This window comes from Labrus bergylta, chromosome 1 (genome assembly GCF_963930695.1).
Source record: "Labrus bergylta chromosome 1, fLabBer1.1, whole genome shotgun sequence".
In the NCBI taxonomy this organism is placed as follows: domain Eukaryota; kingdom Metazoa; phylum Chordata; class Actinopteri; order Labriformes; family Labridae; genus Labrus; species Labrus bergylta.
In genome coordinates this window covers 4,388,780-4,404,333 of record NC_089195.1, presented here as the reverse complement: position 1 = coordinate 4,404,333, position 15,554 = coordinate 4,388,780, and the positions used below count along the sequence as shown (strand labels likewise).

General features: G+C 41.0%; 1 protein-coding gene across 2 annotated transcripts in view; it reads right to left on the bottom strand.

Moving 5' to 3' along the window:
- Positions 1 to 15,554, bottom strand: part of sh3pxd2aa (SH3 and PX domains 2Aa) — a 126,881-nt gene that overhangs the window by 98,885 nt on the left and 12,442 nt on the right. For both annotated transcript variants that reach the window (XM_065966599.1, XM_029278305.2), the window contains exon 2: positions 10,745 to 10,825. In XM_065966599.1, coding sequence (XP_065822671.1) covers positions 10,745 to 10,825 — 81 coding nt within the window. The remainder of the gene's footprint in view (positions 1 to 10,744; positions 10,826 to 15,554) is intronic.

Here is a 15,554-nt window from a genome sequence, read left to right as displayed (position 1 = left end):
ATATATATATATATATATATATATATATATATATATATATTATCCATATATTATCCACATTATGGATGGGACGGGATAGCTAACACTGATGGACTCCTTCAAAAAAAGGACTTACAACCAGACAGGTCTGGACTAAGATTGCAGGACTAAGTCAGGTTTCAGGACCACAGTAAACCTTGTTGTCTATGTTGGTTCATTCATTTATGAATTCATAAAGGACCAATGGATTCAACAGGGGTTTCCCAGACAGCTGACTTTCTAACTCAAAATGATAGAATCGTCCACTCAAGAGTTTTCACATGATTGCTTTTTCTTTTCTTTTTTTTTTCCTTTTAAAGCTCCTTCTGGGTGCACAGTGTAAAAAACGTTATCTTACGATGGAGGGCAGAGTGAAGGGTAAAACTGGGTCATCAAAGTAATGGAAAGAGCAGCCAGGGTAATGAGGAGAAATGCTAGTAAATGCATCACACACACAAATATGCAAAACACTCGCAAATAAAACACATGAATGCTAAACAGCCTACATGGAAACCCACATAAGAAATCTCAGTGGCCTTTAGCTCTGTAAGCTGATGCACTTGACCCCTAAGAACGTGCAGGTCATGTTGGATTAGCCAGAAAGAAACTTGCTCAAAAGATACCCAAGGGGAGGGGGGGGGGGGGGATGAGTGCTGCAGGAGGGGCAATGCCTTCTGAGGAGAGACAGAGACAGATGGAGGAGCTGAGAGAGATGCGCGAGCAGCACGGGGGGGTAGAGAGATGAGGGTGAGAAATAGTTGGAATGAGATATGAACGTCAGCGAGTGTGTGTGGCAGCAGGGAGGACGTGCCGAGCGAGGCGTGCGGAGGGCGGGAGGCAAAGACAAATAGGGGAAAGACGGATGGGAACAGCAGAAGGAGAGGAGATAGACACCTGGGTTTCACTTTGAATTCTGATGGGAACTCTCATCTCTTATCACCCTGTGTCTCTATCTCGCTTTCGTGTCCCTCTCTCTCTCTCTTTTTTTCAATCTAACTCAGTGGCATTAAAAGCCTGCGTCCCGTGTGACTCATCGCAGCCTGCTGTTTGCCCAATCGCTGATCATTAACCTGCAGACAGAGAGGGAAAGGCAGGGGCATTGGCTGGACTCAGACTGGACGTTAACACAGATACTGTAGATAGGCAGAGACAGTGTTTCTGGATTTCTGCAATATCAGCAAAAAAAACAACCTGCAGGGATGTTTTGTTTAAACATGTCTGAAGTGCCAAACGGGTGGGAAAAAGGCATCAGGGGAGATTTTTGTTAAATATTGATATCTTGAGACCAATAACAGTGCTGTGGATTCATGTTTTTATATGCGAGCTCTGAGATATTTATACATGGATGCGGGCTACGTCTGTGTGCTACATCACAACATAGATCCCTGCCTTCTGAACACTATTCTGCTACTACACAGCTGGTAACTCGTTGAGATAAATACTGCATCAGAGCACGCACACAAGACAGAAAGGAAGAAGACTGCAATGTGAACAAACATTGATGTTAACAATCCATGTTATAAGATATCGAAAGTTTCATAAACATTTCTGAAAGATTGCTTGCTGAAAGTTGCTCGCAATATTGTTCAAAGTTGTACTTTTCAGATCATTGCAGAATTTTTTGAAAAACCCAGAGGTGGATAAAGTTTGGTATTTTTATGAGCAAATAATGACTTTCCAAAGTGACTATTAAAATGAAACATTGCAGACAGATGAGTGATGATACGTTGCTTTAGTCATTTATTGTTTTCAAACATTGGAATCCAATGAAGAGAGGTATTTTGTTTGTATTACTTTATCATTTTTTATTTTAGTTATGCATTAAAGCCAAAAAAAACAAGGCTTGCTAACTGACCTTAATGCAAATGCAAACACAAAATGAGTCATCATTCATTCATTTCCAACGTGAAAAGTAGAGATGCAAATCAGGTAGACTATATATCCCTTGTTTGTTTTCGTCTGAAGAAAGACGCTTTGTTGAGCCAAGATTTTTAATGCCAAGTTAGCCTTGCTGATTGGGGAAATTTTGTAAAAAGATATTTCTTTTAAATTCTTTAACAGAAAATGGATGAACAGTTGAGACTTATTTTGAGCAAGCAGGTATAAATGAATTTCACTTTGAGATGTCATATGACATTTTTTTTTATAATGTTACACCAAATGAAGAGAAAAAAAGTGAGAAGGACAGATAAGTATTTTTCCATTTCTTTGGCTTTGTCCCTCTGTATCTGTGGATTACAAATAACAGAATTCCTTTCATACCGTTTCATATTTTTATCGCACGTCCCTGATCACATATGTCCTTCAATCATTCAACAGTAAGCTCTGCTACGCTCCACAATATCCGCACACACAGATAGCACAACACTCCCCTCTCTGAATAGGACACACAGTAGGAGTTTAAAATAAATACAGTGTGATTTATTAAATGGCGCACCGAGGCAGTGCAGGGTTAGAGAGAAATGTACTAAAAAGAAGAAGAAAAAAACAACGTTGAGCACAGCCTCTCTGTTAAAGGCTCAGTGTGAAGCAGAACTGCCAAAGATGTACAAAGCACTCAAAGTTTTCATCTACTCTCCTCAACATCCCATTCAGGTGGAGGACACCTTGAGCTGAACAGAAACAGGGAGGCTGGCCAGCCGAGCGCAGAGTGAGGGGGAGAAAACAAGACAGAGACAGATAGAGAGCAATAGAGGTCTGTCAGCTGCCACATACATCTCCAGATAACAGGAGGCGAGGCAGTGGAAACCAAGGAGGCAAACAGCGGGAATACACGTACATCTCATTAATATGTGGAGGGGGGGGGGGGGGGGTATGCCCAATGAGTTGTCCATCATCAGAAATGAATGTACTACATGGAGCTGCTAATGGTCATAGTCATTTATATGTAAAATAATTTAAACCATTATTTATGTTTTCATGCATTTTGCAATCTGAAGTGTATCACAAGCTCTCTGGTATTGCCTCAGCGTTCGTCTAAAAACCTGGAGTAACCATTACATTGCAACAAGGTTCTTAAGCAATGGAAATGTAGTTAACTGCTTTGCTTATAAATAGAACTACTCTGGAATGAGAATATGACAAAAGTTACATTTGAACAAGTTCATCCCCTCATGGCTTAGCTTCAGTTTCTAAGCTAATGTTTTAATGCTAGCATGATTCAAAATAAATTCAATTTGATACAGTTGACAAACAGTGAGTTTTAAATTAACAGCAACTTTAGACAGTTTTAGCCAGCTATACAGCCATGCCTTCGACCGAATGTTTATATCAGGATTTTCCAAAACAAATGAAAGGACATATGTGCTCTCAGCTCAGCTTGAAGTAGCGAGTTGACAAGAGAAAAACTTTTTTCATTGAGTACCATGACTCTCTTCACCTGAAAACAACTGAGGGTTTGACTAATACTTGGACAAATTAATACGTAAAGCATTGTATGAAAATAAAACGAATGTTGGTTATTGCTCCATTAGATTAGAAAGAATCCTACGAGTTGGTGGCCACAGCTCTTTAATTTAGAATGCTAAACAGTTACAATAGAACTACTGAGTGGGCGTTTATTCTCTCAGAAATGAACGGACATCTTGCTGCCCGATTTAGGCCTGACACAGACCATAGTATAAACTGTATTCAATCAAACACAGCGATCGTCACCAGAAAAAGTCAGAAGAGGAGGAGTGAGAGCGGGATGTTAGAGGGAAAGAATAAAGGTGAGCAGAGATGTATAAATCTGTATACAGCAAAAACAGATCTTTGACATGAATTCACCTTGAGAGAAAAAGACGTGAAAATAGAGAATAACTGACATGTTTTCATGAATCCCATCCTCAGCCTGTGTCCATACATGCAGAGGTTTTGGAAGGCCTCTACCTCAACACAAAGAAAACAAACATAAAGTAACCCCCCTCCCCTTCTCACACTACCTAAATGTCTTACATAAACATATGGGATCAATGAAGAAAAGGTCTGTGCTTCTTAAGCTAAGACTTAAGGCAAGAGATATTCTTATATGGGCTATCCACTATGCATATTTACTGGAGAGCACGCCACAGAGCTCAGGCCATATGCAACTACTTGAAGTGCAGGATGCAAACAACATGACGACACTTAAAGGGATACTTCACCTGTTGAAACATGAATCTGTATTGACAATGGGTCATGTATGTAGTAGAAATGTGAAATACATTTTGAAGTTGGTGCCTTCTTGGACAAGAAAAGGCAGAAAGTGTCTTTTTGGCTCGTGGATGAAAGACACCAAATCCCAGAATGCACAGCACTGCAGGCCACTCCCACTAAGGTCAGATATACAGACATATTTACTTCAACACATAAGACCATTTCCTCAACTGGTTCAGAGATTTCTTCCAGAATTGATCTTGGAAATTCCTGGCAGAAAACAGACTCTGTGTTCATAGACAAACAGTGAGAGCACTGACACTACCAGTCCGCCCCAGCTCAAGCCGGCCTGGGCTCCTCGTCCTCACCGCCGCCGACAGGCAGGCCTTGTGTCTCGGCTGCAGAGCTTGAATGTTGACCCTCAGCCTATACACTGCCCCCACTGTTCATGTGGATACTACATCTTGCGACAGAATAGTGGCGTTCATTTTTGAGGATGTGCAGCGCTGGCACTCCAAACATACACAGTTTAGCCATCATGTGCACACAAACACTTAGCTAAAAGCAAAGTTTGTTCCCAACTGGAAATGCTTCCTTCAATCTTGAATTGTTATTTAGGTGTTGATCTCAAAGCTTACGCCATGTCTAGTATCCTCAGCCAGGGTTTCTCCAAATCCATTATTATTTTGCACATTTTGGTCTTCACAAACACTTGAACTTGTCTCTAATATAGGATGTTTTTTGGTTTTTAAAAAACATCTTCCTTTGTTCCTAATTTCTTTTTTTAAATCAAATGTATCTCCTTTTATTCAACCTATCCTCCGACATTAAACATCAAGTTTCCTCCGTAGACTCTCCAACCCCGTCTCTTCTTCTGTCTTTCACACATTTCAGGGGACAGACGGGAAATCTCTCTGATTCCCTGAATGTGGCCCAGTCACCTCACAGTCACACTGCTTAGCTTCTTGAAGCATGGAAACATCCCACAAATGGCTGAACTGTTCTCATTCATCCTAAATTTAGCCCACTCTCCTGATCCCTTCTCCATGGCTGTGGGAAACACTGCATACCCCCCCCCCCCCCCCCCCCCCTGCTCGAACTCCAGAGAGGACCAGGCCTGGGCCGTCCTGTCAAACACTCGATTGTAACTCACAAAGAACAGGTCTTGTGTTGTTTGTGTGTAGGTGTCCTTCCTCTGACTCTCATTGGAAGCTAAAAAGTATGTTTCCTGCACTCCCCTGTCTTTCACACACACACAAGTACATAAATAAAATAAAACAGCCCTTTATCCTCGACCTGAAACAATGGGCTACCTCATTCAGATGAGTTACAGTACGTCCACAGAGCACTTCAAGGACAAAAAGGCTGCAGGGTATTCAGCGATTTATCCTCGAGGATGGCATACCGATAATGCCTTGTGGTCTAGACATATGTTTCCATCAACCCGCCCACTTAGAGGTTAGAGAGTCCCAATTCAGTGACCTTCCTTTAAAGCGCTTTGGCCACAGCTACTGTATAATTTTCTGCCTTAAACACAACATGCTGTTTGTTGAGGGGCTTGCAAAAAGCTTTCTCTAAAAAGGATTGAGTTTTGACCTTGAGACTAAAGATAAAAGTGACTAATATCACACATTGGTTCTTCAAAGGTACACTAAACTCTAACGAAAATGGGATACTAGAGAAATGTAACAGTCAAACGAAAGCAAACTGAATATTCAGTTGCTGCGGGGAGGCTCAAACAAGGACAGACTTGGAAAGAGTAAAGAGAGGTTTGTTTCGGCGTGTGAGGGCAGAATACAAACCAAAGGGCCTTCATAAAAAGCGTGAGTCAGAGTGTGTCCTTCTCTCACATGGTGAGCCATGCCACAGCCCTTAAATATACAAAAAAAAAACTTTGCTAAGGGCCCAAGGACACCAAGGGCAAACTCACCCACTCCTCATTTTCTCATAAGTGACCCTGAGATCCACAATATCTCACCATCTTTCACTGCTCCCATCTGCATCATCGATGTCGTCAGCAACAACAGCACGGAACTTAATCACCAAACGCCACTGGTATCGCTGTCATCCTCATTACCATAATCCCTTTCATATCTTTCATCACTGTCCTCCTCTGCCTCATTATCACCACCAGCATCATGATCATCCTCCTCTAACTCCTTACTGTGTTTTCCCTCCTCAGGGCCTCTCCAGATGACCTGTCCCCCCTCCCCCCCCCCCTCCCTCCTTGTCCTGGTTTCCTCCCTGCTGAAGAGAAACTTAGGCGGCTTACTTCTGACAGAAGGACAAACTGTTTGACTCATTCAGGAATTGCTGTGACAAAACCACAGAGGTGCTGGAAGAGTCAGTCATACCCTGATGAGGTATGAGCGGTTCTCTAGTGGACAATCAGAAGAACAAGGTAGGGGAGGCATGTGAGGGTGTGGGGATGGATAATACTAAATGTATGCCGGGCTTGTTAGAATTTGGGTGACACATATATGTAATGATGTGGAAGATATGTGTATAAACAAGCCTCTGTCTGCCTTGACTTGCCTTTTTCCTGCCTTGTACCATGCCTATTAGTGAGGTATGTAGTAGGGCTATCTTCAAATATCAGGGCAATCTCCCAAACCAAGTCTCGCAGTGCCTCTTCAATGATAACCATTCGAGCAGTTTTCAGTAACATTTAGAACGATCCCCAGAGGTCGACTACCCCGTCTCTTGAAAACCACCCGGTGACTAAAACACCAGGACGGCCGTGGATCAGTGGTAGAGTCGGTCATCTCTCAACCAGAAGGTCAGAGGTTTGATCCCTAACTCCCGCAACCGCAAGTCTGATGTGTCTTTGGGCAAGACACTTACCCCCACGTTGCTCTACTGCTTCGTCAGCGGTGTATATGTGAATAGGATTAACTTATATTGATGGACACTTTACATAGCAGCCTATACCATCAGTGTGTGAATTGGTATGAATGGGTAGGTGTGACCTGTGGTGTAAAAGTACATTGACTAGTCAATATTTCTTCAGTGGACACTGTCAGGAGGGACCAAGAGCTGAGCTTTTGGTATACTCCTGTGGGTGCTCAGCTTATTTCAAGGTTAAGATTCAGTGTTCATTGTTTTGAATTATCTTCCACAGAGGTTTACATCTTTCTAAATCAAAGACAGTGATTAAAACAATAAAAAAAAATTAAAAACAGCTTCTTAATTTGTTTAATGTTGTTTTCAGGATGTTGAGGGGGCTGCGGGCTGAACTGCTGCTCGCTTGTTTCTAAGTGCTTGTAACCAAGAGCGGAACTACCTGCATCTCGTCCTCTGGAGAGCAGATAGACCTGGTGGTTAAAGTCATGTGTTCGTTAAAAATAGACTTTAACTGATGAGAAAAGGGTCCTTACTGAATGACTAGACGCCTAGATGAGGAAAGGCATACTGTATTAATTTTGCATGAAAATGTTATGACTCTGGTACAGCCAAGTTTGTGGATTGTCCTGGTTCAATGTGCAAGAGCCAACAAAAACTCCACTCCAGCAAGGCGGCTCCAGCACCCAAAACGACTGTTAGAAAAGAATAAATGGAAATACGGCAATGGACGGCAGAGAGAGAGTTTCTCCTTTATCACCAAAGAAATGGACAGCGTGAGATCTAACAGACTCTTGACAGAATAAAAGTACCATGCCAAAATAGCGAGAGAAAAAAATAACAATATGGTAAATGGCTCCTTTTTTCTCAAAGGGCCACTACATAATACTGCTGTGGCTCCAGTTATTTTAACATTAACACGTTTTTATCAGCGCAGGCATCACAATAGGCGAAACACTTGGGAAAGTGACAGGATGCATTTAAATTCATCGTTTTCCAGGAGGTGTTGGCAGATGAGAAGTCAGTAGAGCAAAGCTTTTTGAGATGGGAGAACAAAGAGAAAAATTACATTAGATGTATGTATGTTATGGTCAGTACATCAAACTCACTTCCTCTGGACCATGCATCTTGTGCAGTTGCTTTTCAGATCAAATTTAGGCATAATAAGTCAAAGGAACATCTGCTCCGCCTGTCCAGAACCAAAGCCAGTACATTTCCAGGAAAAGAGAGCATGTGCTGGTTATTACTAAGAAACACTCTTGAAATCCCCAGTGGCCTTTGCCAAAGCTATGGTTAAAGCGCTCTCCAACAGTTTCAGAGAGGCCATCTATGTTTCTCCCCTCGAAGGGTTAGCAGGGCTGCTGAGAGCAGCAGGGTCTCTGCTGTAGACAAATGTTTGGACAGGAGAGGCTCCAGGTTGCTCTAAAAAACAATGGGACCATCAAAGGCATCAGGCGAGATCAAAGGTTGGCAAGAGAACTCAGTTTTTGATCCATATACCGGCAGTGATGGAGGATTCCTCAGTATAAGAAAACAAGTATGTCAGGACTGTTAGAGGTAGTTTTATTCACAAGTGTCACAGCAAATGGGTAGATAAAAGAACTAGGCAGAGTAAGAAATGAGCAGTGAAGTGCTGGTGCAGATATGTTGCAGTGTTCTTTAAAATGGAATCCCTGGTTATTTAAGCAGTGGATTTCCCCAAAAGATTTAGCTTAACTCCAGCAAACTCTGGAAAACGTTGCCCATGAGAGAGCCGCTTTCTCTGATGACTCAATAAAGTGCAGTCCAAGTTGGGTGACCTTTGACCTGCGACTTTTGACAAAGCTAACAAAATGTGGCCGCAGACTGGGAGCGCTTTTGTGCCAAGCCATCCATGAACCATTAAAGTTCATTAGTTTCCTCCCAGGCAATTTGGCGAGGCAGTAGCAACGTCTGGGGGGAAACTTGGTTTTGGGAACCAGAGGGTCACCGGTTCAAGTCTTGGAATGGACCATGTATGGGACTGAGAGTGGTTGCTGGAGGGATTCCAGTTCGCTCCCTGAGTATTGCAGAGTTGCCCTTGAGCAAGGCACTGAAGCCCCAACTCTGAGTCCCTCTGCAGCCCCCCCTCACTTGATGTATCTCCATAAATGCACGTCGTATATAGGTCATGTTCATGCTTTCAAAAAGTATTTAAAAAATAATGATCTTCTATTTTTAATTTGCGGACCAAGCTTGTGTTTGTAAGACGCTGAACACCAGGTGTAAGCCATGCATCCACTCGTCTCTTCTCTGACTGTTCCAGCATGAAGGAATATCCTGGCTATTTCTTTCCATGTTTATTATTGTACCTCTTGTCTTTTATGCACCATCGGGAGTAAGCTGTTTGAGGGGGGTCCATTTTCCACCACTGGTTATCAATGGGATCTTTCAGAAAAGACCTTTCCTCCACTGACCATGCACACTGGGGGCTATTGAGATGTGCCCCCTGTAACTCTCTCACTATGGCCCCCTTCATAGTTACTACTGACCCTGAGACCTCTGGTCCAATATACATATGCTATCAGCTTGCAGCAAGCTGAGGGTGCAAGAGCTAAGAGTACACAAACATTCATACCCATTTGGAAACTGAGAGACACAATGCAGGGTTTTCACTGGAACTGGTGCTCAAGTCCAAAACAAATAGAGTCCTGAAGAGAGACCTTGACACTTAAAAGAAAGAGAGTAAACTATCCGAGCCAAGCCTACAAAACTTGATGCAAACTGAGGCTAATATTATCTGTAAAAATGTTCCTTTCACAGATATGTCAGTGTCAAAGCAGCCTATACATTTTTTTTCCTTTCAGAAGATATAATGCATTAAACATTCTTGGGGTGTTTTTTGAAAATGGTGTCATCAAGTTGTTTTGACAGAAGAGATATATCATTTTCATAGTTCCGAACATTCTTAGCAATAATGTCTGCAGCACATGTAGCAGAGCATCAAAGCCAAGCAGACCGTCTTACATATGAGAAAATGTTGACAGGCCTGTTATAATAAGGCCAAATATACAGTACATTGATAAAGTCTTTTTTTTCTGCATATCTGTGCAAAACAGTTTTGTTTTTTATTCCAGCTCAAAGGCGCAACTAAGTAGGCCACTGTATCAGTAATATGGGAGTTTTTTCTGAGCTCATTATTGATCATCTTTTGTAAAAAAAAAAATTCCATATCAATAAGGCTCTAAAGAAAACAGATGAAGACCTCCAGCATATAACTTTGTAAAGAATCAAACCAGTCTGAGCAGCCTTCCCCGAGAAAATGCAACAGCAACCCACTGTAAAGCACGGCGCATTAAATTTACTTCCCCTGTGGATTTCTTGCTTGTACTATAAAGTAGGCCTGTCAGCTCCCTGACGTTTTGAGGGTAAGAGAGAGATGAGATGAGAAGGAAGAGGGAGAGGGGCGAAAGAAGCAGGGGTGAAATATAGACAGAAAAGAGAGATAGAGATGCGTACACTGCAGCATCTCTACGAGGCGAAAGGGATACAAACCATGTCTCCCCTGCTCCCCGACCAATTACTAACACATACATTGATTCATTGGGGTGACGAGGTGTGGAGAACACAGGAATAGCAACGGCAGCAGTGAACAGTTGCGGGGCTTAGACATTAATCTATACAAAACAATGCAGAAAGTTCACAGGGTAGACATGGTCAAATATATCATCAGCAGAGGAAATGAGGATTTCCGCACAAACAAGAACCCTGCATTGAGCATGGAGGGGAGCGTTGAGTGATTGAAGATTACCTGTAGGTCAAAGAATTTGCTGTATCTTCTGTAGATGATGTGGGATGTGTTGTCAGAGTAGGTGACATTGATGAGATATACCTGCCAAGAGAAGAGAGGCAAAGTTAAAACATATTGGTTTTTATCAGATTAACGGTGCATCATTTGACATTCACCATGGACTAATGCCAAGTGGCTACAGAAAAGAACTCGGGCACCAACACATACTACATGCAGGTGGCCCAACACTATTTCATTTTTATTGCTGACTCTGATGTTACACTTTGACCTATACCTTATAAGTCACTGTCACATCTGTTCCAACCGATACATTTTTACATCCTTTATTAGTTCCCTGCCGTGCATCCATCATGTGCTTTTACAAATTTAAAAAAAAAGAAGTGATATTCCTTTTAATATAAGCATAAATGACTGACTCAGGCGCCGCACCATCTGCCATATTCCCACCAACTCTGCAGGCTAAAGGCTGTTGAATGCTGAATAACTATTGCATGGACTGTGATTGTATGGTGAGGTCACCTGTAAGGTCCATTCGTTTTATGTATCTAAGACACATTCCTGCTGTTGAAATTCTAGATTGCTCGAGTTCTCATTGGGCGACCTGTTTGTCTGTTGAATTTTTGTTACTGACATGTGAATGTAACTGTCTGAATGCTGCTGTGATGAGTTTCTTTCCTTTATGTTGTCTTGGCTTCTTTCAATGACTCAGTATAGGCTGTGAAACTGAATTGCCCTTCTGGGATTAATAAAGTTGTCTGAATCTGAATAAAGAGATGAACAACACTGTTAGTAAGAACATGATTGTATTACATAAATGATAATGAATATCTATTTTAATTTTGTTCCTGGCTGTTCACTTATTCAAGTATCACAGTCTTTGAATACTGAAATAGCTTGAAAAGAAATGCATTTTCTCTGTTGTTTTTACATACATACATTTTACATTGATATTTTTATCATCCAAAAAGTACATCAGACTCAAACCTCAGGGTTCTTGTTTCCTGTGGGGTGGGTGCTTAAAATGTTAATCTGTTCCTTCACAATACTGATTCTGATACCAAGACTTGCGTAAGGCCAAGTATTCTTGTGGTATAAGTTCAATCCAAATAAATGTGTTCATAATTGGTGGAAAAAACAACATTGCTGATGTTTCTATAGCTTTGACTGACATAAAAATTCCACTTGCTCTGTGCTGGGTTTTTTTTTTTTTTTGTGTTTCATGATAAATTAACTGAAACTACTAACATGTTTTGTATTGGGGGAGGGGGTATTAAATTATGGAATTCAAATGGATTTTTGACTTGCATAATTGCAGTACTTGAATACTTGATTCCCATTTTTGTTTGTACCAATACTGGTATTGTATCCAAACAACTGAAGAACCTACATCTGATATAAGTTTGATATTTAATGAGCTGTATGTTGCAAATGTAATGCCATTTAATTTGATGAATGAAAACTGATTTTCTTTCAGCTGACTAATCAATTACTCCTCTAACCTTCTAAGTACTCCTTAAATCAATAGAAGCCATTGTATTAATTACAATGGCAGACACATTTGCGTTTGTACTTTGCAGTACCAGCAACTTACAGATAACGTGCTCACAGGGCTCCAAACCAGTTTCCTCAACATGGACGTTCATCAACACAACTCATAAATAAATAAATCTGTGAATGATTAATACCACCCGGGAAAGAAGGTGACATCATCGCCCTGTTGTCAGCAGCACACTGACCTACTGGCCTTTACCCTTGGCTGAAGCAATGCCTCAGCTATGAGAGGCCTGTTAAGATTGAGATAGAGTCCATTTAAGAGAAGCCAAGTGATGCTGCCGTCATGTCTAATCTAATGAAACATTGATAACCCAGGTAACAGATCCAGACGCCAGGAAAATTCCATTAGAGACAGTAAGAGCAGGTGGGACTTCTCAACTGCTGATTTAGAGATGTTCAAAAGAGGGCTCTGGATGTGAAAACCCTCGAGTGGATAAGTTGTTACATAACATTACGCTACAACCTTCTGAAGGGCAAATTACACTGAGTAACCAGTTTATTTGGTACACTTCCAGACTGTAATACAACCTCTTAAAGCTTATTAATACCTGGGCCCTATTGGTGATATTCATGTGGGTGGATTAGAAACCTCTATCAACATCATGTGATCAAGTACAACATGAAAACAACTCAATCAAGTCCTAGAAGTTACTCTGCCAATGCCTTCCAAAACAATCCATCAAATTTGTTTTTATGAGATGCCTCTGTGGGTATTGGTGGGAAAGCATTGTTCATTAGTGTTGAGATTCCTAGCAAAATGTATTCATACTGTATGAGCCTTTTCTAGTTTTCAAGCTGTATGGTTTCTGTTGGGGACTGATCAGAAAGCACAACTTGTTTCGCATTAGGTTGGTTGTTTCTTTCGAATGACCAATTCGAATGACCAATTCGAATGACCAATTCTATATCTAAACTATACAAACTTTCGAATGAGGATGTAAAAAAAAACCCACTGGAAAAGGAAAGAGCGGGGGCCCATTGCAGGTATTTATGGATCTAAATAAGTTCTGATTTTTTCGGCATTCGTCCCAAAGTCCATGACTTTTTTTGAAGGGTACAGAATGAATCGGTCACAGGTAAGATAGGCCCAAATCAATACAACCTTTCTATTTTGTCTGCTTATATATTTGTCATTGACTTATTTGGGGGAAAATAAATACATATCCCATTAAAGGTGTGATTAAATGTGGTTATGGTAAAAAATAACTATTTTCTCTAAATAATTATCTATATATATGCAGAATCTGTAGGGGAGTGAACATAATTTCATAGCTATTGGTGTTCTAGTTCCAGTTATTTTGGGTAGAATTGACTAATCAAGGTTTAAGCAGACTTGTTGTATCTAAACAGGACAAGACAAGAACCCAAAACTTCAGAATCCATAGGCCAAGATTGTTTCCTGGAACCTGTCAGCTATCATAGATGATAACGTTTTAACGTTTTAGATGTTGTTTGGTCCTCAACTAAAACTCCATGTTGACATTTCCAATTTTAGCTGAGCTGTGTAAAAGTGAAGGAGTGGAAATGCTACACAGCTTTAATGTTTTTAACAAAAGTATTAAATCATGACTGAAGGAGAAACAACATGGTTCCAACAAGCTCACAAATGTTTCTAGTATGTGTTAAACAGCGCACCTCTTGCAAATGTATTTTCTCTGTCTTGCATTAACAACTGAACTGTTTTGATTTTCTTTTCTGTTTTATTTTTCTTGATCTGTTACTTCTTAAAGCCTCCCATGGGAAGTTGTTGGAAATTAGCATTTTGCTATAAACACTAAGAGCAGTGCATTTGGGACTTGTTCATTGGTAAATGTTACAGCATTATTGTTACTGCATGTCCGTGTTAAATAAAGTGAGGTTTTCTGGCACAACTTCACCAATTACCAAGGTGCATGAAGAGTGAAAGGCTTGAAGAGGTCAAAACGCTCCAGCAACTACACGTAGTATGAAGATCAACTTTATTGACAAATTAAGCCGACTAGTTTCAACTTGTGGCCTTCATCAGGGTCAACGATCAATGATTTCGACTTGTGGCCTGATGAAGGACACAAGCTGAAACGATTTGGTCTAATTTGTCAATAAATTTGATATTCATACAAGTGTTGCTTTAGCTTTTTGACTTGTCCATGTTAACTTAAAACAAAAATGGATGGAAGACAAGGTAATGGCTCAGATAACTTCTTTCCAGGTATCTTTTGTCCAACAAAAGCTAATAGGTCCCAACGGTTGGAAAGACAGATTGAAATATTTTGCACCTCAATTTATAAAATTGCTGCACTAGGATGTCAAGCTGTTTCAACCAGGATATATTTCCAAAAATGAAAAGTGAAATGTGTTTCTTTTCTTGCAATAAAGTTTAGAAGATTTACCAAAATATCTGGTTAAACTGTCTGTACTGTGCATTGTGTGCTTGCCTAGCCGTCTGTATTGAGAATAGATGTGTCTTTGTTTCTGTTGGTGTTGCCAGATCATGATAGTATATTTAAAAAGCATTCATGGTTTCTTCCAGAGATTCCTACCCAGCTGAGTACTTCAAAGCGGCATACACTTGGCAATCATTTTACAGATTTCTTTTTTAGCTTAAATAGCCATTATCAAGTGATTTGCAATAAAACACAATGCTGTCACCCAGCCAAGGCATTCCAGCTAAGTGGTTCAGACACAGCGCAAATAGAAATCCACTTAGCTTCAAGCCACCGTGAACACAGAAACGATTGACTTTGCCTCATGGATAGCATTCAGATCAAATAAAGGCAGCGTGTTTCCCTGGTGAGCCAGTTCCTGCTCCTTATTCCTGCAAGCTCCATCTTTGTGACTGATCTTACACTGTCACTCCGAACCCTCTGTACCTGCCAAGAGCCCCCAGAGCAGAACCGGGGAGAATGAGGTCGAGTGTAGGACCCTGAAGTTGACGCACGAAGGTCAGCAGCTTGAAACAAAAACGGTTCAACAACAAAGCCGGGTGTTAAAAGGCCTTGTTGCTGCTGAAGGGGCTCAGCGGCTGCTGGCAAGGAGCCATCGCAGTATGTTCACTCCCATGCAAAACACAGATACTGGCATCCTGAAGCTGTGACTGTCACACTACACTGACAAACTTGTTCTTAGCACAGTAGGGAGTCACCACAGCGATTAGCTTGGCATTTATTGCTATGGAAATGTGCTCCCCTGGGTACTGCCTGGTAACAACATCATAAAAGTTAAAAAAAAAAAAAAAAAACAGCCAGCAACATTTCAGAAGTGTCTTTGTGTCTTTTGT